The sequence below is a fragment of the Nipponia nippon genome, unplaced genomic scaffold (genome assembly GCF_047370975.1).
Source record: "Nipponia nippon isolate SJK-2023a ecotype South Korea unplaced genomic scaffold, ASM4737097v1 scaffold_31, whole genome shotgun sequence".
Taxonomy (NCBI): domain Eukaryota; kingdom Metazoa; phylum Chordata; class Aves; order Pelecaniformes; family Threskiornithidae; genus Nipponia; species Nipponia nippon.
The window spans coordinates 277,185-296,227 of NW_028262349.1; the positions used below are offsets into that span (position 1 = coordinate 277,185).

At 63.1% G+C, this 19,043-nt stretch overlaps 1 protein-coding gene across 10 annotated transcripts; it reads right to left on the reverse strand.

Moving 5' to 3' along the window:
• Positions 1 to 1,007: 1,007 nt before the first annotated feature.
• On the reverse strand, positions 1,008 to 14,567 carry LOC104016269 (TLE family member 6, subcortical maternal complex member). 10 transcript variants are annotated; one of them, XM_087769153.1, is made up of 21 exons: positions 14,456 to 14,567; positions 13,795 to 13,918; positions 12,991 to 13,139; positions 12,230 to 12,293; positions 11,730 to 11,774; positions 8,388 to 8,450; positions 8,131 to 8,172; positions 7,232 to 7,427; positions 6,741 to 6,757; positions 6,244 to 6,348; positions 6,048 to 6,092; positions 5,622 to 5,777; positions 5,175 to 5,304; positions 4,885 to 5,072; positions 4,734 to 4,810; positions 4,181 to 4,430; positions 2,721 to 2,968; positions 2,349 to 2,496; positions 2,116 to 2,266; positions 1,658 to 1,734; positions 1,008 to 1,404 (listed from the first exon to the last, which is right to left on the reverse strand). In XM_087769153.1, the coding sequence occupies exons 2-21, from the start codon at positions 13,816 to 13,818 to the stop codon at positions 1,297 to 1,299; spliced, it is 2,283 nt and encodes a 760-aa protein (XP_087625279.1). In that variant the 5' UTR covers positions 13,819 to 13,918; positions 14,456 to 14,567; the 3' UTR covers positions 1,008 to 1,296. The 10 variants fall into 10 exon arrangements, with proteins under 10 accessions (XP_087625279.1, XP_087625277.1, XP_087625278.1 ...); XM_087769151.1 differs by having other exon boundaries at positions 4,885 to 5,069; positions 8,098 to 8,172; XM_087769152.1 differs by having other exon boundaries at positions 8,361 to 8,450.
• Between the last annotated feature and the right edge of the window lie 4,476 nt (positions 14,568 to 19,043).

The window sequence follows — 19,043 nt, forward strand, 5'->3', positions numbered from 1 at the left end:
CTCTGCTGTGGCTTCCCCAGCCAGCTCTGCCAGGCTGGCCTCGCTCCCAGGCAATGGCAACAGCTGGGCCGTGAAGTGTACCTGGGGGTCCAGGAGAGGCCCCTGCCTTCCCTTGGCCAGCAGCAGTGGTGAGGCCTTTCCTACCATGGGGGAGCCCCTCCTGCCCTGGCTGCCTGCCCATCACAGCAGCTCCAGCAGCGCAGCAGTTGCAAGCCCCAGCTCTGGGCTGGCTGTGGCAAGCTGTGCCTCAGGGCCGCGCTTAGGGCAAGAGCACATCGTGGCTGCCGCGCCACAGCCAACAGCACCTCACTTCCCTGCCAGCCCTCATCGTGGTCGCTGCTGGCAGGCTGTGCACCAAGGCTGTCTGCAACAGCCCTGCCTCCCCCATGGCCGCGCTGGCGGGAAGCCAGACCGATAACCCAGCGCCAACTGCTCACATCTCATTTCCTTTGAAAACCACTTCCTCTAGCACTGGCCTCTCCCCCACACACTGCAGAAGCTGCTCCAGGGACAGTAATACACAGCAGCCGCCGTCACGCATCCTTCCCCTCAGGGTCAGCAGTGGTCCAGCCCCAGGCTGCCCTCCACTGTGCACAGGACCACTGCAGGGCTGAGTGGATAGACTGCAGGCAGTGGAGAGTGCCAGCAAACCTGCCCCAATGCAGGAAAGGGAAAGGAGCAGTGATCTATGGCAGCCAAAAGGGACGATGCTACTGCCCCAGCCTCCCCCAGCCTCACCTGGCTCCATCCCACTGCCACAGAGCACCCAGGCTGCTGCCCAGGACAACGCACAACTCTGCTTTTTGGGGTTTTTTTTTATTATTAAATACATCCTAGGAGGCACAGAGGAAGACGAGGACAGAGCCCATCTTCCCCAGCCTGGCCCAGAGCCTTAACAAAAAAAACCAAAACCCAGCAAAAAGTTAAAAAAAAAACCAAAAAAACAAAACCAAAACAAAAAAGCTCTAACAATGCCAGACCACACCCCCCCACCCAATTCCCCCAGTCCAGATTTAGAAACAAATCAACAAATAAAGAACAAAACAAGGAGAAAGTCCCCAGGAAATTCACTGCGAGCAGCAGCCGCCACCTCCCAGCCCAGCATGACGCCTGGCCATGGTCCCAGGGCCACCTCCACCCCTCGCCGCTTTCCTCTGGCTCGGATGCCCCAGCCACAGGCTGCACAGTCTTTGGGAAGTCAGCAGCAGAGCAGGTAGAGTCCATTCATCTGTGCACGTGGACATCTGCCTGTCCACGTGGCATGGGCCCTCCCGGCAGTTGGCACCTCTCTCACTCTCAGTAAATGACCTCGTAAACCGTAGCTTTCTTGTCCCCTGAGCCAGTCACAATGAACTGGTCATCCGTGGAGACATCGCAGCTGAGGACAGAGGAGGTTTCCTTTGACTGGAGAGAGGAGGGTGGAGGGGGGGGTAAGTGCAAGAAGCAGCCCCAGAGCAAGGTCCCAGTCCCACCCCATGGGACTTGGGGCCCCAAGTTGTGCCTGGGGAGGCTGCAGAGACAAGTTTGTTTATGAGGCTTGTTATTGCTAAGATACATTTGCAGCTGGGTTCTACTGAGCAGTCCCAGCTCTGGGCAACCTCACCCAGAGGAATACCTCCCACTAACCCTGACCCCAACAGCTGCCCACACCCCCCACCTGGAAGATGCTGGCTCCATAGGGCGTCCGCCAGGCGTTCAGCAGGTTGTCCTTCCCTGTGCTCACGAACCATTTCCCTGTAGGAGGGACAGAAGGGACAAAGAGCATCGTGTCACCAAACCAGGCCCACCCACTGGATTCCTGCAGTAAACTGTGCCCAGGTTGTGTAACACAAGGTGGGGACTGGAAGGCCACATCTCTATCACTCCTTAGCCAAGGGGCTGTTTTAAGGAACACAAAGGGGAGTCCTGAGAGAACAGAGCTGAGCATAGCCATGGGTGTTGCTCCAAGAGGGACAGATGCCCCTTCTCTGAGAAATACCACTTACATCCACAGAGGACCAGGCTGGCTACCAGAGCCAGTGCTTGCCCCCAGTACTATGAGCCCTGGCACACACAGTCAGGAGAGACTGCATCCACGAGCCTCCAGAGCTACAGGACTGGGACAGACATGCCTACCGCAAGAAGCAAATTTGAGGGAGAGGACACAGCTCTCATGGAGGTGCAGCTGGTACTTGTCTGGTTTGGTCACGTGCAGGATCTCCACGTTGCTGCTCTCCATGCCCACCGCCAGCCACTCTCCCGTCGGGCAGTACCCCAGGGAGAAGATCTGGGGGGAGAGACAGGGTCAGGCAGCAGCCTGGCAGGTCCCGGCCAGCCCAACAGTGCTCCCAGCCGGCCCCAGCCCCTACCTGGGAGCTGAAGTCGTGCTGCTGCAGCTGACGCCCCTCCCGCAGGTCCCAGCACCGCACTGTATTGTCCAGCCCCCCTGTCCACAGCTTGGTGCCATCATTAGAGATGTCGATGCAGCTGGCACCATCTGTGTGGCCTTGAAATTGCCTGGGAAAGAGGGGGGGGGGGAAAAGGCAAGGGCACGGCCATCAGGGCTGCCAGCATCTGCAGCACAGAGCGCGCACTGGGCCGGCACCCAGCAGTGAGGAGTGGGAGATCTCTGCTGCAAGGACAGGGACTGTCCCATGGCCACAGGGAGGGGTGGGGATGCCCTGGAGGGGACCGAGCGGTTCCTGGCCGGAGGAGGCCCGAGCAGCCCTGCCCATACTCACCTGACCAGGGTCTGGTTCTGCAGGTCCCACACCACGATGTTGCCGTCACTGCAGCAGGAGAAGCAGACTTTGGCATCGGGGCTGATGGCCAGGGCGTAGCAGGCGGGGGCAGAGGAGGTGAGCTCAGCCTTGATACGTGGCGTGGGGGCCGCCAGGTCCCAGATGGAGAGGGTGCTGGCCTCCCCCCCCACAATCAGGCTCCGGCCATCGGGGAGCAGCTTGCAGGAGCGGATGTAGTTGTCACGGTTCTGGGGTGCAGGAGGGAGGACCCCATTAACCCCTTGCCTTCCAGCCCTTCTGCACCCATCCCAGACTGCCTCGTCACCCCGGGGCCAGCAGCTTGTCCCAAGGGCAGGAGCAGCAGCAGCGGGGCAGACCCACAGCCACCCTCCCCAGAACAGTGGGGCTGGGGCAGGGGTGGCTGTGCAGCCCACCTTGTCCCGTGCCCAGAGCGGTCGCCCTGGCTGGCCCCCACAGGAGCCCCTCAGTCTGTTACTGCCCTATGAACGGCCCTGGGGACACCCTCGCCCCACAGTACCCCTGCCAGCAGCTGCCCGACAGACATGGCCAGTCCTGGAGGAGATGAGGAGCAGCCAGGGAGGCAGCTCCAACAAGGCTGCCACAGCCCACGACTCTGAGCACTAAAACACCATTTTCCCCCACTCCCGAATTTCTGATGCAGCTTGAAATTATCATGACTCAGTCATTTCCTTGTTTATGCATCTGTATCTTCAAGGTCAGCATCGTCCAGGAATAATATTTGTCAGGCTGCCCAGGCCCCAAGGCCAGCATATCGAGGAGAGGACTTGGGTTTGGGTTGTTCAAAGCAGGCACAGGGACTCCAATTCCAGCAGCCCATTTAAAAAAAAAAAAAAAATCTCGAAGAACACAGGTTAAAAATACTCTCAGGTGATGGCTGTGCCTCCAGCTTGGCTCTGGTGAGTTGCTGTGGTCTGACAGTCCATCTCATTTATTTTTAAAAGAAATAGGAGTTCTCCCTCTAGCCAAACTCACACAAGCAAAAGCAGAAAGAAGCACAGAGCTGAATCCAAGTGATGCTTCAGCCCATGCGATTCTGGCCCGTACGAAGTATCTGGCCAGGGGGTTGACACTGGCAAAGGCTCGTCTTAGGGCAGGTGCTGTCAAACAAAGCAGTGCCAAGGGGGGGTGTGTATGTGTAAAAGCCCCCCAACGGCTTGGGATGCTCAGAAGAGACAGAGCGGTGCAGGGGAGCATACTGGCAGCATGGAGCCACCATCCCTCCCCAGCAGCCCCACACTGCTGCTGCTTAGAAACGCACATGGAGACTCTCCTCAGTGCACATCATCGTTTTCAGACACCCCCTGCACCTCTGAGGTCCCCAATGCATCCCCAGACCCCATCTTCACCACAGCACAATGGCACAGTGCACGGAAACAAGAAAACAAGCTGTGCCAGAGAAGCGGCGCGCCCCTCCTTACCAAACAGTCCAGCTGAGCCACGGCTGTCTTGGTGCCCGGCTGCCCCACGTCCCACACCTTCACGCAGCCCTTGCCCCCAGTGTAGACATGTCGCGTGGAGTTGCTGATGGTGACGGCACAGACCACCTCACCATGGGTCAGGGTGTGGAGCTGCCGTGCATGGCGGGGGATGCCGGAGCCGATGAGGGCGTCGGGTGGGAAAGGCACCGGTTGCATCTGCCCGTCAGCGCTGACATGGAAGGAATAGGCGCTGGAAGAGGACAGATCAGTGAGAACCATCTAAAGATCCCATGTGGAGAGCGGCCAGTGCCACATCAAACCCAGCACGCACAACACATGCAGCAGGGTTTGGAGTCAGAGCCGTGAGCAGAGTGGCGCCTGGTGAAGCCTGGCCAGGCATGCAACAGCCTGCCACTGCTCGGAACGGGTGCCCCCTGCCAAGGCTGTGCTCCTCATCCCAGCTGTCCCTGGCCCACCTGCACCTCCCAGCTTAAGCCCTGCAGGACTCCTCGTCCCCTGCCCCCAGCACAGCCCCCAGCACAGCCCCACTTACGGTTTCCCTGAGGTCCCCACTTGCATGCCAGCCGCCAGCCCTGGGACGCGCATGTGGGGGTGCGGATCGTAGCCCACCTGGAGGGGACAGTGGGTGAGAGCAGCTCGCGCGCAATGGCCCCCAGGGCCCCGCAGGGAAGAGGCTCACGCACCAGGGGGGAGCGCCCGTAGCTGCCGGCTCCCACGGTGGCCGCAGCCCCATTGAGCTGTGGGGACATGAGGTGGAGGCTGGCATAGGCACCGGTCCCGGCCATGTCCCCGTTAACCGTGGGGTGGGCCATGCCGAAGGCAGCCGAGTAGGCGCTCTGCACTCCCAGCGGGTTCCTCAGGCCCAGGGCTGCTGGGTGAGAGGTGGCATGAAGGGACGGGCCCCAGGGTCTGTCCTCACAGGAGCTGGTGGGACCAGAGCCGCCCACCCAGGCCCTGGCAGGGCCAAGCTCACCCAGTGGGTCCACAGGGGCCTTGGTGGCAGCGGGGCGAAACTGCTGGGCACTGCTGGAGCCTGGGGCCGCGGCGTCACCCTGAGAGGTGGGGGTGCTGGACTTCAGGCTGGGTGTCCCTGCCTTCTCCACCTGCCAGGAACAGAGTGGGAATATCTGACAGCCGTGCTCCTGCCCTGCCAGGGGGTCTCCTCAGGTCTGCCCCAGCAAGCTGGTCCCTGTTCTTCACCCCTGATGGCAGCCCAGCCCAGCCCAGCCAGCACTGCAGGGTGTGCAGGATGGGACACGAGAGGGGATCTAACAGAGCAGAACCCCACCCTGTTCCCCCAGCATTGCCTTTACCCCGTGGGTTTAGAGGCAGATGGACCCACATCCAGCAGCTCTGGCAGCAAGGACGCGAGCACAACCCCCGAGCAAAGCACCCTGGCTGCCCCACACAGTGCATGTACCATGGGTGCATCCTTGCTCCGCGACGGGGACGTGCTGCTCGAGGAGGCCATGGAGGTCGGGCTGAGTGGTACGGCTTCCTTCCTCCCCAGTGGGACCTTCTCCACCCCGTTCTCCCGGGACGAGTAGGAGTGGACACTGTGCGGGGAAGAGGGGTCCTGGGGGGGAGGGAAATCAGCAGGCAGCAGAGCAGGCAGGAGTGGGGGGACATCCCAGACCATGGTGAGCTGGTAGCTCGACTGAGGGCCAGGCTGGGATCCTAGATCCAGGGGCTCATCACTGCCATCAGCGATGGCCAGTGAACGTGACTCAGGGGTCCCACCGCCACCTCCCCGTGCTGCCCGTCTCTGTCTGTAACAGCCTGTTAGCCCCCCACTTAGGCAGAGGGATGGGCAGTGCACACCAACCCCAGCCCCCAGCACACTGACCTCATCCACCACCAAGTTGTCTTCGCTTTTGTCTGCGTCGCTGCCCTGAAACGCAGAGGATGGTTGGAGCTGAAGGAGCTGAGGCTGCCCTCGCTCCTGCCTGGGAAGTGCCGGAGGTGCGGGCAGCTCCGCTCATCGCCCGACAGGAGGGGATAGGGATGCCCCAAGCCCTCCAGCCACCCTTCCCTGGGCTCACATAGTCTGTAACAAAGTCCTTCTCCTCCACCTTCCTCTTCTTGCTGCTGCTCAGGTACTCGGAGATGGCTCGTGCCCGTTCACCATTGGGCAGTGCCAGGGAGCTCTGGGGCAGGGGGACGCAGCATTAGGGGCCGCAAGCCACTGTGCCCAGCTCCCAGGACAGGCAGCGCCAATGTGGGGCTGCAGCCGGCTTCCAGGGCATGGAGGGCCCCAGTGCGGCCCCCTGTGCTGCCAGCTCAGGCTTCAGCTCTTGCCAAAGGAGTGAGGAGGGGGACACTGTGTGGGGGGATAGTATGGTTTGCCCACGTGATGTGGGGAAGGGGAACCCATGGGAAGAGCACCCACCCGCTCTCACCCGGGTGTGCTGGCAGCGGGGCCTCAGCCAGGGAGCAGGACCCAAGGACCTGTCCCCCACGCAGCCACCCGCTCCCGGGGTCCCAGATGGAGCCTGCACAGCCAGAGGGAAACAGTGCAAGAGAAGGAAAAGGCACTTACGGGGCCGGGGTCTCGCTCTGTCACCGTGGCAACGCGGAGCAGCAGGAGAAGGAGGGAAGGAGGGACATGCTGTGCCACTGCCGAGAGCCCCCCAGGAAAGCCGCCCACTCCTCCCGCAGGTGCCAGGGTGCTCGTGGCAGGGCTGGGCCAGTACTACAGCAGCAGGGTGGTCCCAGGCCCCCATCAGGGATGACCCCCCTCTCAGCCCACCCCACTGCCCTCCCAGGAGGTGCTGCTCAGTGGGGGACATCCCGCACCCAAACCCCTCCCAGATGGCAAGCCCCCTGCTCCGCCAGCCTGGTTGGGAGCCCCGAGGCACGGACAAGCTGGCTCCCACCCAGCCCTGGCCCCCACCCCAGGGAAGTGCCCAAGCGGGAAGGGCACGGGGAGTAGAAGCAGCCCTGGGGCCCAGCACCACCCATTCCCAGATTTGCCTGCTGCCAGGAGGGTCACACCAGACTCCCCCCTGGCTCCTGTCCCCCCACGCTCACCCCTGGGCTCGGTGTCGTGGACTCCTCGGTCATCTTTGGCGAGGAGCTGGGCCTGAGCCCCCAGCGCCCCCGAGAGTGCCAGCAGCCCCGAGGTGCTGCCGATGCCTGCGAGGCCAGTGGGCTGCATCCCGGAGGGGTGGGGAGTCAGCGGGATGGGGGGAGCGTGGTGTGAGAGGTGCTGGGTCTGGAGCTGGTGCTGGAGAGGAGCAGGAGGAGAAAGCAGAGCCAAAGGGCCGAGTCAGGACAGCCACTGGGCAGGGGGGACGGAAAGGCTGCTCCTCCCCACCGGCAGCCCTGGGTCAGCCCAGGGATAAGGAGCTGGGTGAGGAAGGGCAGGGCACGCTCCCAGGGTGCCCCCAGCTAAGCTGTGGAGCCATCACGTCCCTCCCACCGCCTCCTCCCACTCTGTGACAGGAGCTACTGGGACAGCTGGGGGACCCTACTCGTATCCATATGGATGGGGGACCCTACCTGTATCCATACCACCGTACCACTGTGGTCTTGAGGGAATAACTGAGGTGTGTGGATGGTGGCAACCCCCCCCTCCACCCAGGCCACAAGACATCAGGACACAGTGACATGCACCAGCCATCACCCCCACACCCTGCTTTGGCACTGCTGCAGCAGCAGCAGCATCTCCTCCACCCCAAGTACTGCTGGCAGCCCCCCAAACCAGCCTGGCTTGTCCCCCTCCTCCCCCTGACTCAGCCATGGGAGAGAGAAGGCAATGGAGCAGAGGGCTGCAGCCGACCCCTGCGTGCTCAGGGCAGGACAGGTCTCCAGCCCCGGGAGACACCATTGCCTGCAGGAGCCCAGCACCCCCAGCCGGGGGGCGGTGGGAAGGGGTGGGTAGAGGGTTGACGTACCCCAATCGCCGCGTTCAGGTCGGTCATAGTCACCTGCTTCGCACGCTCCACGGCCTGGACCACCTGCTGCTGGTGCTGCAGGGAGAGATGAGCGTGTCAGCGCCAGGCGATGCCCCCGCCGACTCCTGCGGCAAGCAGGGCTACAGCAGTCTTGTTTCTTCAGGGGACAGGGCAAAGCCAGCCCCCCCCAGCCCAGCCCAAAGCGCAGGGCCTGGGTCCCCCAGCAGGGACGCTCTCTGTGCCCTGAAGGGAGGTCTGCACACCTGGTCGGGGCCGAAGGGCTCACCCACCTCCTGAGACAGGAACGGGATGAGCTGAGCGCAGATCACGTTGAGCCGCTTCGCAATCTCCGTCTGGCAGAAGAAAAGCAGTGCCCATCAGGGCAAGGGGCAGAGTTGCTCCCGCACTGAGCAGCCCCGACTCGGCAGGAGACCCTTCCTGCCAAGGGTGCTCCCCAGGCAGGCAGACGCCCCCTCCCCATTGCCACCCAAGCCACCACAGGGTGCTGGCGCTTGGCCCCAAGCGCTGCTGCTCAGCACCAAAGAGCAGAAACACCTCGGGGGGGACCAAGAAAACTCTCCTTCCTAACGTCACCCCCTCCAAAAACATGAGCCCAGCATCTTCCACCCCTACCCTGAGAGCCCCAGCATGGCTCTCGCCTCCTCCCTGCCACGGACAGGGAGCCCCATGGCCCATGCCACCAAGGGCCACCCCCAAGAAAGCCCCCAGCCCCACGGCTCATGGCCCCGGCCGACTCCCCTCCGCCCTCTGCACAGCCTCCTGCCAACACCACAACCACTAATTGCTACTCTCCCAGCCCGCAGGAAGCCCTGGAGAGGTGCTCTCTTTCCAGCTGCTGTTTTTCCGCAACACTTGAGTGCCACAGGCAATCAGAAGCGCTGAGCACGGGAGCAGCACAGGGAGGAAGAGAGGCAGCATGCTGTGCTGTGCCACGCTCCCATGGCACCCCACAGCCAGGGCAGAGCCCCCGCTGGCCCCATGCTGGGGGGCGAGCACAGACACTAAACCATCCCCAGCCCCACAGATACATCCCTGGGGAGACCCCCCAGGGGTTGCAGGATCAGGCCCCTGCCCCAAGCACCAGTGAGTGACAGCCAGGAGAGCAGATACGGCTCAAGGCAACAGCGGAGACGCCCACACTGCTCCTCATTGTGCAGAGCTGGGGACCCCACCCCACCTCAGCAGCAGAGAGGGGGCAGAGATCAGCAGCTCTCCCTAAACCCAGGCATCCTCCGCTCCTGGACAGACAGGAGGTGCCCCGGGCACGCAGGGTCCAGGTAAGGTGCTGTCTCAAGCTCCGAGGAGCTCCCTGCCCACCCTGGTGAGGAGGATGACAGCGTTACAGAGCCAGCATGGGGCTGAGAGGAGGGGGTCAAACCCAGACCCTCTTGTCAGCCCCAGGAGGAGACCAGGGCTGAAGGGCCCCAACAGCCAGGGACAGAGCTTAGTCCCGGATCTCCCTGCTTGTCTCCCGTGCCCAGCTGGCACAGGCGCCACAGTGCCAGGGTGAGGGGCCACAGCACTGCCCACCTGGTGTGGGGACACAGACCCAGGGACACCCTGTGCCACCCTCCGGAGCAGCCACCAACCCGTTTTTGCCAGACCCACAGAGAGCAGAAACAATCCAGCACCCGCCCTTGCTTCCCCTTCCGAGGGAGGAAAAAAGAGAAAGAAAAGAAAAGAAAGAAAGCGGGGGGAGCAAGAAGATTTGGCAGCCAGCAGTTCTGGGAAGGATTTAGCTGTCTCCCGGGGCCAGCAGTGATGGATTCTCTTCCCTAATGCACTGATGGGCAGCAGCTCCTTGGGGAGAGCTGCCTCCAATTCACTCGCACTCGTTAATGTGCAATTTACTGGCACTTTAACGCTCTCAGCATGAAAAATGATCATGCTGTTTGCAGCCCCCCCAGCCACCAGCACTGTCACCTCCCCTCTGGCTCGCGGTGAGCAAGTCCAAGGCCAGGCAGATTCAGGGAGGTGGTTTTATAAAAAGCTACAGGCCCCTTCCATGCCAAAAACAAAACAACAATAAAAAAATAACGTCTCCTGCTTGTTCCTGTCTTGAGCCTCCCCTGCCGAGCCTGTGGCTGCCTGGAGAGCTGCACCACCACAACCAGTCCTCCAGCCCTATTTCCCTCCAAACAAACCCAGGGCAAAACCACCCCATGCCTTGGCCCTTGCCGATGCCAGCACTGCTGACACCAGCACCACAGGAGTCAGGCGCCTGGGGAGCCTCCAGGGGATGCTGGGCTGGGCACAGCAGGGACGGAGGCAGCACCGCACCAAGGCACTACCCTGCCTTCACCAGCGGCGATGGGCCAAGTGCTTCCTCGGGGATCCCAGGACAGCCAAGAGCGGTCAGGACCCCTGCCCATGCCCATGAGCAGCGCCAGATTTGAGGGGAGAAGAGGCGGCGACCCGATCTCCCCACAGCAGCGATAACCCACGGCTCCCGCGCAGGCGGTTCCCATTTTTTACACAATGGCCGCTGGCTGTCAGAGCAGACTTACGGGCCCTTGTTAAAAGCGCAGACAGCTCGCTGGCAGGCAGCCAGCGGCACCTGGGACCAGCAGAAAACACGAGCCTGCAAGGGCCAGGGGAGAACCGGCAGCCAGATGAGAGAAGCACACAGCCCTCCAGGGAGGGGGCGCCAGGCTGGGTGGACCCTCGGCGTCGCCCCTCACAAGGGCGGCTTCACGCCTCCTTCTTGGCTGGCTTTGCGCAGCAGGGATGGCAGCATGGGGCAAGGCGCACCACGGGAAACGACGAGAGCAGCAGAAACACCCACCCGGCGGGTGCAAAGCCAGCGAGAGCGGCCATCAGCCAGCCCTGTGCTGGGGGCCGGCACCCCCATGCCACCGGCCCGAGCCGGCTCCTGCGCAACAGTTGGCAGTGGCAGGGCACGCGGCGGGAAGGAAGGAGGCCGCGGCTGCAGCACGCCCTGCCAGGCTCCTCCACAGGCTCTTTAAAAATAGATGAGAAGAAACCTTCTGTCTCAGAGCAGCTGGTGACCCGGAGCGTGTCGCAGCGGGAGGAAGGGAGGGATGGGGAGGCAGCAAGGGGGGGATGTGCAGCCCCGAGCCCTGGGGGAGCCCAGCCTGCACCCATGCCCCAGCCCCCTCCTCCCTACCTCAGGATGCTCCTCAGCCCTGGGCCCCAGGCAAGCTGCCCCCAGGGCCAGCTGGCACTGGACAGTTGCAAAGGCAGCGAGCCAGAGCTCGTCACCCTGCCACGATGCTGCAGCACCCCTTGCCCCGTGGGAGCCAGTCTCCTCCACAGTGGTCCCCAAGAGGCCGCTCATGCAAGCGCAAGTCTTCCACCGCTGCTCTCTCCCCACTGCAACGAGCGCATCGCGACCCAGCTGGGAACACGTTCCCTGAACCCAGTGAGCAAACGGCAGCTCAAGCCGGAGCACACACATGTGCTGAGGAGACAGGCCAAGACCGTGACGCAGAGCAGGGCAGAGCTCCCAAAGCACAGAGAAGGGAGCACGTCCCCCACAAGCGCAGCCTTCCCTGGACCACTTTCTGTGTGAAGGGATGACCCCGAAGGGCCCAGATGGCAAGGCACGGTCAGGGGACCCAGCACAACGCTCTCGTCCTACCCAGACTCACCTGTTTGTGCATCTCTATGTTCAGGCCGTAGGACATCTCGTAGTACTACAAGGGAGAGAAGGCAGCATCAGTGTGGCTGGGGAGCCCAGAGGGACTCCCAACCAGAAAGTCCTCTCTGGCGCTGGCGTGCAGGGTCAGTCCAGCCACAAACATCCACGCTGTGACCAGGCCAGGAGGAGAACACAGTCCCCAGCTCCTTGCCCAGGAGCACAGGTGTCCGTGGCATGCGGCCACAGCCTGCAGAACCAACATGGATCCTGCATGGGAGCAGCTTTGCCACCATTCCGCCACCGTGAGCTGTGGCAGCGAGACCTGCTCCAACACCACGGCTTGTTTTGGGGGAAAACCAGACAATAACAGCCACAGGAACCAGATCTCAGGGCCTGGCCACACAACCCAAACGCAAGTGGAAGCCAAAGCATCTCAGGGTTGCGTGTCCTTTGATGGTTCAGAGGAGACACCCCCCACCGCTCTCCTTCTTTCAGGTGGAGCTCACTAACCATGACATAATGACGCTGGATTTCTGTTTTTTCTGTTGCCAGCTTTTCACATTCTAACTTCAAGCTGTAAAAATAAAGAGAAGAAAGAGAGACAGAGGAAGAGAGAGGGAGAGACCCCCTGCTTCCCCCACAGACAAGATCCCCCTGGCTGGACAGACCATGAGCCCTCCCAGTGCACCACGTGCTTCAGCCTCCTGCTCTCAGATTCAATCCCATCTCCCGGCACAAGCCAAGAAAACCACCTGAAAGAGGGTGGGAAGGGGCTGGTAAAGAGGAGATGGACAGGAAAGGGATCCAGGCATCAGGGAGCAATCTGCATGGAGTTTTAACCCCCTCCCCAGCATCTGCTTCCCAAATGGTGCGCGCACTGCAAAGCCGAGCTGCATTTCAAACCTTGCTCTGCCCAGCACTGTGCACGGAAGGGAAGGTGATCCTGGCCAGCAGCAGGGGGATCAGAGGGACTCCAGGTCTGCTAAGTGATGGCTCCAGCTCAGCCCAGAAGCCGGGCCCTGGAAGCCAGCACCCTCATCCCAGGGCTTTTGGAAGGAGGGCAAGTTTCCCCCTCCAACAGTGTCATTTCAAGCTACCAAGGTGGTGCTTGGCACAGCCGTCCTCCAGATGGACCAGTGCCCACAGCAGCACGGGACTGCACTTCCTGCCAGTCCGCACTGATGCCCAGTGCTGAGGGGGAGCCCGCCTCTCGCCAGCGCCAGTTAAGTGCCCAGCACCTTGCTGGCATGCAAGGTCTGGCAGCTTCTCACCTGTGGTATTGGTTCTGCAGGAACTGGAATTCCTCCTTGATGCGGTCCAAGGTCTCTGGGTAAGTCAGCTTGAGGGACTGTGGGGTGCTGGGGATGGCACTGGCAGCAACAGCGGCTCCAGAGGCAGCAGAGGGAGCCTGGAGATGGGCCTAGGCAGAGGAGGGGACCCCCAGGTTCACTGCTGCTGGCCCAGCGAGGCCCCCAGGGGTTTCCCGCGCCCAGGGGAGAGGCTACGGGCACGTCTGGGAGAGCGGCACATGGAGGAGGCAGCAGAAAGTTATTGCAGAAGATACTGGTTACAGCCAGGCACCGAGGGCAATTGTTCTCCACCTTTTCAGCATCGGTTCAGCCACTGAGCCAGAAGAGGAGGATTAACAACCACGGGTGGCACAGAGCACGAAGCCTACGCAGGCAGAATGTGCAACCCCCCCCGGCTCTCCCGCCCAGCCCCAGCAGCGGGGGTCTGTCCTTGCCCACGTGCCACGAGGCAGAGCTTCCCACCCGCTCATCCCTCACACCCTGACTGCGATCCAGCTTCTAGCATGTCTTAAAACCCAAATCCCCGCCGCTCTGGGGTTCAGCATCAGTTTGGGAAGAGCTGCGACAATGCTCCCGAGTGCATTACAGGCCATCGGCACAACTTCCCAGGCCAAGGCCGAAACCTCCCGCGCTCCCGTGGGGTGAGGCAGGCGGAGAGCTCGGTCTGGGGACACAGGCCCTGCCAAGGGCCAGGCCGGCGCGGCTGCCACAGCACCACGTGCTCGCCCGTGGCCTGGAGGGGACGAGGCCACGCCGCGGGCTCACCGGGGGCCGGTTCTGCGGGAACATCTTTGGCACCGGACAGGCCCAGGATCCCTCTCGCCACTCTGAGCCCCGATGCAGGCTCAGGACGGGAGCCTGGGGACGCTGCCCAGCTCCGGATCGGGCCCTGGGAGAGAGACAGGGAGTCACCACCCGGCGCTGCCCGTTGCCGGCCAGGGCACGGGGCCCTGCGGGAGCCACAGCGGAGCAGGGCAGAGGCCCGGGGCACCGGCCCTGCCCGCAGCTCCCCCGCGGCCGCCAACGCCCGGGACCCCCGCACCGCCGCGCCCCGGCCCAGCCGCTCCGCATCCCCGCGGGGACCGGGGGGGGCCCCGGGGCTCCTTCCGGGCACTGAGGGACCACCCGCCGGCTGCCCGCCCCCAGCGTGGGCTCCACCGCCCCCGGCCCCGCCGCGGGCCCGGCCCGACCCCGCTCCCCCCCGCGCCGCACAGACAATGGCCCCGCCGCCGCCCGCAGCAGGTACGGCCGCGGGGGAGGGACCGGCCTCGCCGCCGCCCCAGGCCCCGAGCGGGGCCGGACCCCGCCCAGCGGGAGTCCCGGAGTGAGCCCGAACCGGCGCGGCGGAGACCGAACCGGGACGGGACGGGACGGGACGGGACGAGACGAGACGGGACGGGACGGGACGGGACGGGACGGGACTTACCGCGCTGCTGGCCCCGGACCCAGGCGCGCGCCCCTGCACTGGGGCGGGCCGGGCCGAACCGTACCGTACCGCACCGGGCCGGGCCGGGCCGGCGCCGGCGCCCCCGCCCCGCCCCGCCCCTCCCCTCCCCTCCCGCCCCCGCCCCGCCGCCGCGGCAGCCGCTCTGCGGAGCGCGATCAATGAACGAGCGCCAGCGCCAGCTCCACGTGGGGCCTGGCCCGTGCGGGCAATCGCCCCGGCCGCCAGCCAATGGGAGCGCCGCGGGAGCGGCCCGCCCCCACGTGGGGCGCGCGGAGCTGCCTTTCCATTGGCCAGCCGGGCCGGCCGCCGCGGAAGGTGTCAATCTGGGGAGGCCGAGCAGCCAAAGAAGAGGCGGCGCGGGCGGGGAGCGGCGATTTAACCCGTGCGGTGCCGGGCGGGCGCGGGGGGCAGCGGGAGGGCGGGCGCTGCCTCCAGGCCGCCCCCCCGCGGCCCCGGCCCCGCTCCGCTGCCGGTGGGCGGGACCCCCGGTCGGCGCGGCGCGGCCCCCCCGCCAGCCCCGCGGCGGGACCCCCGCGACCGGTACCGCAGCTTCGCCTGCAAGACGGAGTCGTGAGTCTTGCACCGAAGACCCTGCGCCAGCCGCCCCGCCGCCGCCCCTTCCCGGTCAGGCAGCGCTCTGGGCTTTGGGCTTTTTTCTCATAAACACTGAACGCAAGAAGTCGTGTCCGCCCCCCCCCCCCTTTTTTTTTTTAATCAAGCAAAGGAACGAAGCCCGAAATCCTCCTGCGGGGCCGCAGGGCTCGGCTCACCGAGAATTCCCTGCGTCGTGTGATGGCGGGGAGCAGCAGCATCCCTCTCGCCGACAGCATCGGGCGCTGGCCTGGGAAGGGCTCCTGGGCCCGGCCCTCTCCCGCGGCCGAGAGCCCCTTCCCGCCCCCTGCTAGGGACCCCCCGCGTTCCCCCCCGCCAGGGGCTCTGCTCCCAGCCCAGCTCCCGGCCATCGCCTGCCCCATGGGGCGGCTTTCCCCAGCTCCGGCGCCCCGCGATGCTGCTCCGGGCGGCCCTTGGGAAAACTCAAGTGTGGAAGAACACTGGAGCTGGGGAAAGGGACCCCCATGTTGCCAGCCCACTCGCCCTACACCAGTCCCTGTCCCTCCTCCCCAGAGCCCCCATGTTTCCAGCCAGCAGGCTGGGGTCCATTCAACCCACTGGGTTTTTCTCGTGGGTTTTCTGGTGGTTTTCTCCTTTCAGGGAGATCGTTTGTTGTTCGACATTTTCTGCTGCCTGCAGGTCAATCCGGGCTTACACAGAGCAGGAAATAAAACATTTGAAGAGCAGCAGCTGTGAGGGGTCAGCCTCTCCTCCTGTTTAACCTTAATCCATGAATCCGGCCCCTTTCCTCCCCACCACAGCTCCATCCTCTTGGTCCCATCACCATCCGGGAAGGCAGCGATGCCATCGGCCCATGGGACAGACCCGTCCTCACACCAGAGCACACAGACACAGGCTTTCCAGGATGATCAAAGTGACTCCACTGAGCAGAAAGCAAAGCAAACCCAGACACTTCCCCAGCCCCTTTTCCTTTGCCCAGATGGTGTTTGTCCAGAGAGACATCAGCTCTGGACATCCAGAAGGGAAACTCCCTCCTGCAGAGTTAAAATTTGCCGTTAAATGCACCCCTTAAATTACCTGAGTGTGGCATCCGCACAGCCTTCCTGCACCTAAGGGCGACTGACCGCGTTTTAGGGCTCACATCTACAGATTGCCCAGAGCGGGGATAGCACAAGGCTCCACACTTACAACAGGAGGGGAAAAATCCAACAGAAAGCAAATTATCCCAAAATGTATACACAGAGACACAGCCACACACATAAACACACGCATGCACAAGTCAGGAAACAAACGAGGTGATGGAGAGGAAAAGCAACAACGGAAATGTCCAAGTTTGATCTGATTTTTATGTTTGGTTTATTTTGCAGCCATTTTGCATCACTGGGACACCCCTGTGATCCCAGACCCCCTCCAGCTGAAATGGGGCTGGGGAGGTGGGTTTGCACTTGCCTTTTCCTCTGCTCCCCGTCCCCATCGCACCAGAGCATGCAGCTGCTCATGCTGGTTCCTAGCGTGCTGCGGGGCAGCACTGGTGGGGTACGCGCCGGGGGAACGAGAGCCCGTCCTCGGGTACAACAACTTGCCTCCAGGCCCTGGTAGAAAAGAACAATAATAATAATAATAACCTCAACGAAACCACTGAAATAGAGCGTGACTGCACAAAGGCCACCCTGCATGTGCCCGGAGGGCTCGGAAGTCCTGGGAGCGATGGGCTACACTGTCCCCTCAGGCTGTGATCAGGGGCTTCCAGCCATGAGCCAGGTTCTGCTGGCTTTACAGAGCCAGGGACCACCCCCAGTCCCCCCGTGGGAAGCTCAGCCTGTTTCACCCCATCTGTCCCCCGGCAGTCCCAGCATTTGCTGAGAGCAGCTGCGGTCTCAGATGGGAGATCTCCCATTACCCCAGCTCTGCCAAGGGGAGTCAAGGAGGGAGACCCCCCCCGTCTCTGGAGCTGAAAAGGGCTGGGGATGCCCCCACCCTCGCTGCACCTGCTCTTGGCCCCACACCAGCGACCTGTGGGGTTTGTGCTTTGTGGAGGGAGGGTGGCTGGGGAGGGAGAGGGCAGAAGAGCGGTCTCCCAGCCCTTATTATTATATTTTAAAATGTGATAGCAGCACAATGTCTATTTTCGTAGACGGAACAGATCATTTCTGGAAGAGGGCCATAAATCTCAAAGGGAGGGGAAATAATTTGGCCAAGGTCATGTTAAGGCAGCAAGAGTGTAAAAGGCAAAAATATTAAAATAACAGGAAAAAAAGTAATTGAGAGCTGGATTGACACGCCATCTCTGCCCCTAAGCCACCTCCCCAGCCTGGGAACCCCGTCCCCTCTGCCCAGCATCATCCCGTGGGCTGAGACGGGTACGAAGGGCTGGCTGGGTGAGAGAGGCCAAAGGAGCAGAAGAGAACAGAGACCCCGATGAGCAGCCCCCAGCACGACCCTGGTACCCTCACTCTCGGGCAGCCCCTTCTTGCAGCCCCCTCTTGCAGCCCCCTCAAGTCCCTTTCCCCTGGCTGCAGCAGCCCCTGCATGCTGTGCCATGCTCAGGGAGCCCTCAGTTGCACCAGGGCGTGGGACCAGGGACAGACTCGTGGCCCTGCATGCCAGGGGACACAAGATGCTCAAGGCGGTGCTGGGCTGTCACAGGGGGAACTGGGCTCCCCCCCGGCTGCACTGTTCCCCAACACGAGGGCACGATGGCAGCAGAGCTGGGCAAATGCCATTGCAGCACTGATGATGAAGGCAACAAAGCTGCTGGCAGATCCCCCTGCCCTGCTGCTGCGGTTTCTCTCATCCTCACCCGCTCCCAGCCAGGCAGCGACAGCCCCTCTATCCCGTCCCAGGCCCGAGTGCCGGGCTCTGACAGCACCATCCATCACCGCCGGCTGCCCACACTGTCCATCTGCAGAGGCAGGGGAGAGGTGCAGGCTTGGAAGGGCCAGGCCTGCTTGCACTGTGTGGGTCATTTCTTCTCCAGCAGCCAGCTCTCACGCAGCACCGCCAAGAGGCAGAGACATGCTGGCAGCAGGGTGATCCCTGCCATAATGGAGAGGGACCTGCAGCCCCTGGTGGCCTCGCAGTGCATTTGGTGGGAACATCACGATAGGAGCGGGAAAGGAAAGGATCCCAGGAATACCCACCTCATCCGCTGTTAGGCAGGTCAGGCCCTCCCCTGAGCAAGAGCCAGGGCTGGTGGGGAAAGGTCAACCATCCCATGGCAGGGCTGGCGCTCGGCAGGCCCACGCTTCCAGAGAGCACGTCCCTGGCAGCGCCACATCTCCACGCGGCTCCTGGCAAGCAGTGGAAAACAAACTGCTGCTCGTACTCTCTGGCTGCTTCTCCAGGCTTGGCTGCCAGCTGCTCCATGCCAGAGCGGCTCTAGCGGGGCCGGGGTTACGCAGCGGGGAGGGCTCCCGGCGGTGCCTGCTGCCCCAGCCGCTTGCCCTGCCGAGGGACAGCCCCAGCCAGCTCCAACCCCTGTGCCAGAGCCAAAAGCAGGGTGACCCTGCATGCTCCAGCGGCACTGGGCACTGGCTTGGGACAGGCTCTTGCCTGGCTGCTCTGATGAGAAAGAGGCATCATTTACCAACCTCCCATGGGAGGGCTTTCCCCTCCTCATTTCCTCCTTCTTTTGCTATTTAATTTATTCTCTAGCCCCCTCCTTCCCTTACTCAGTGAGATCAAAGGAGTCGGTAGCACCAGGGACATTTCATAGGAATCGTCGATTAGAGGGGGAGGGGGGAGGTGGCACTGATGGGATCAGAGGAGGAGAAGGAGGAGAAGGAGGAGGAGGAGAGGCTGGAGGGAGCACCCGTGCTCCCCGCAAGGTCCCGGCAGGCTGGGCCGGGCCGGGCAGCGCGGCGAGGGCACAGGGGACACCGGGGCGGGGGCGGCGGCCCTGCGGCGCTGCCGGGGGCTGGGGGCTCCTCCGGCCGTGCCCCCAGGGGCCCGACAGCCCCGGGCCTCCCCAGCCCCGCGCCGGGGCTGCGCCAGC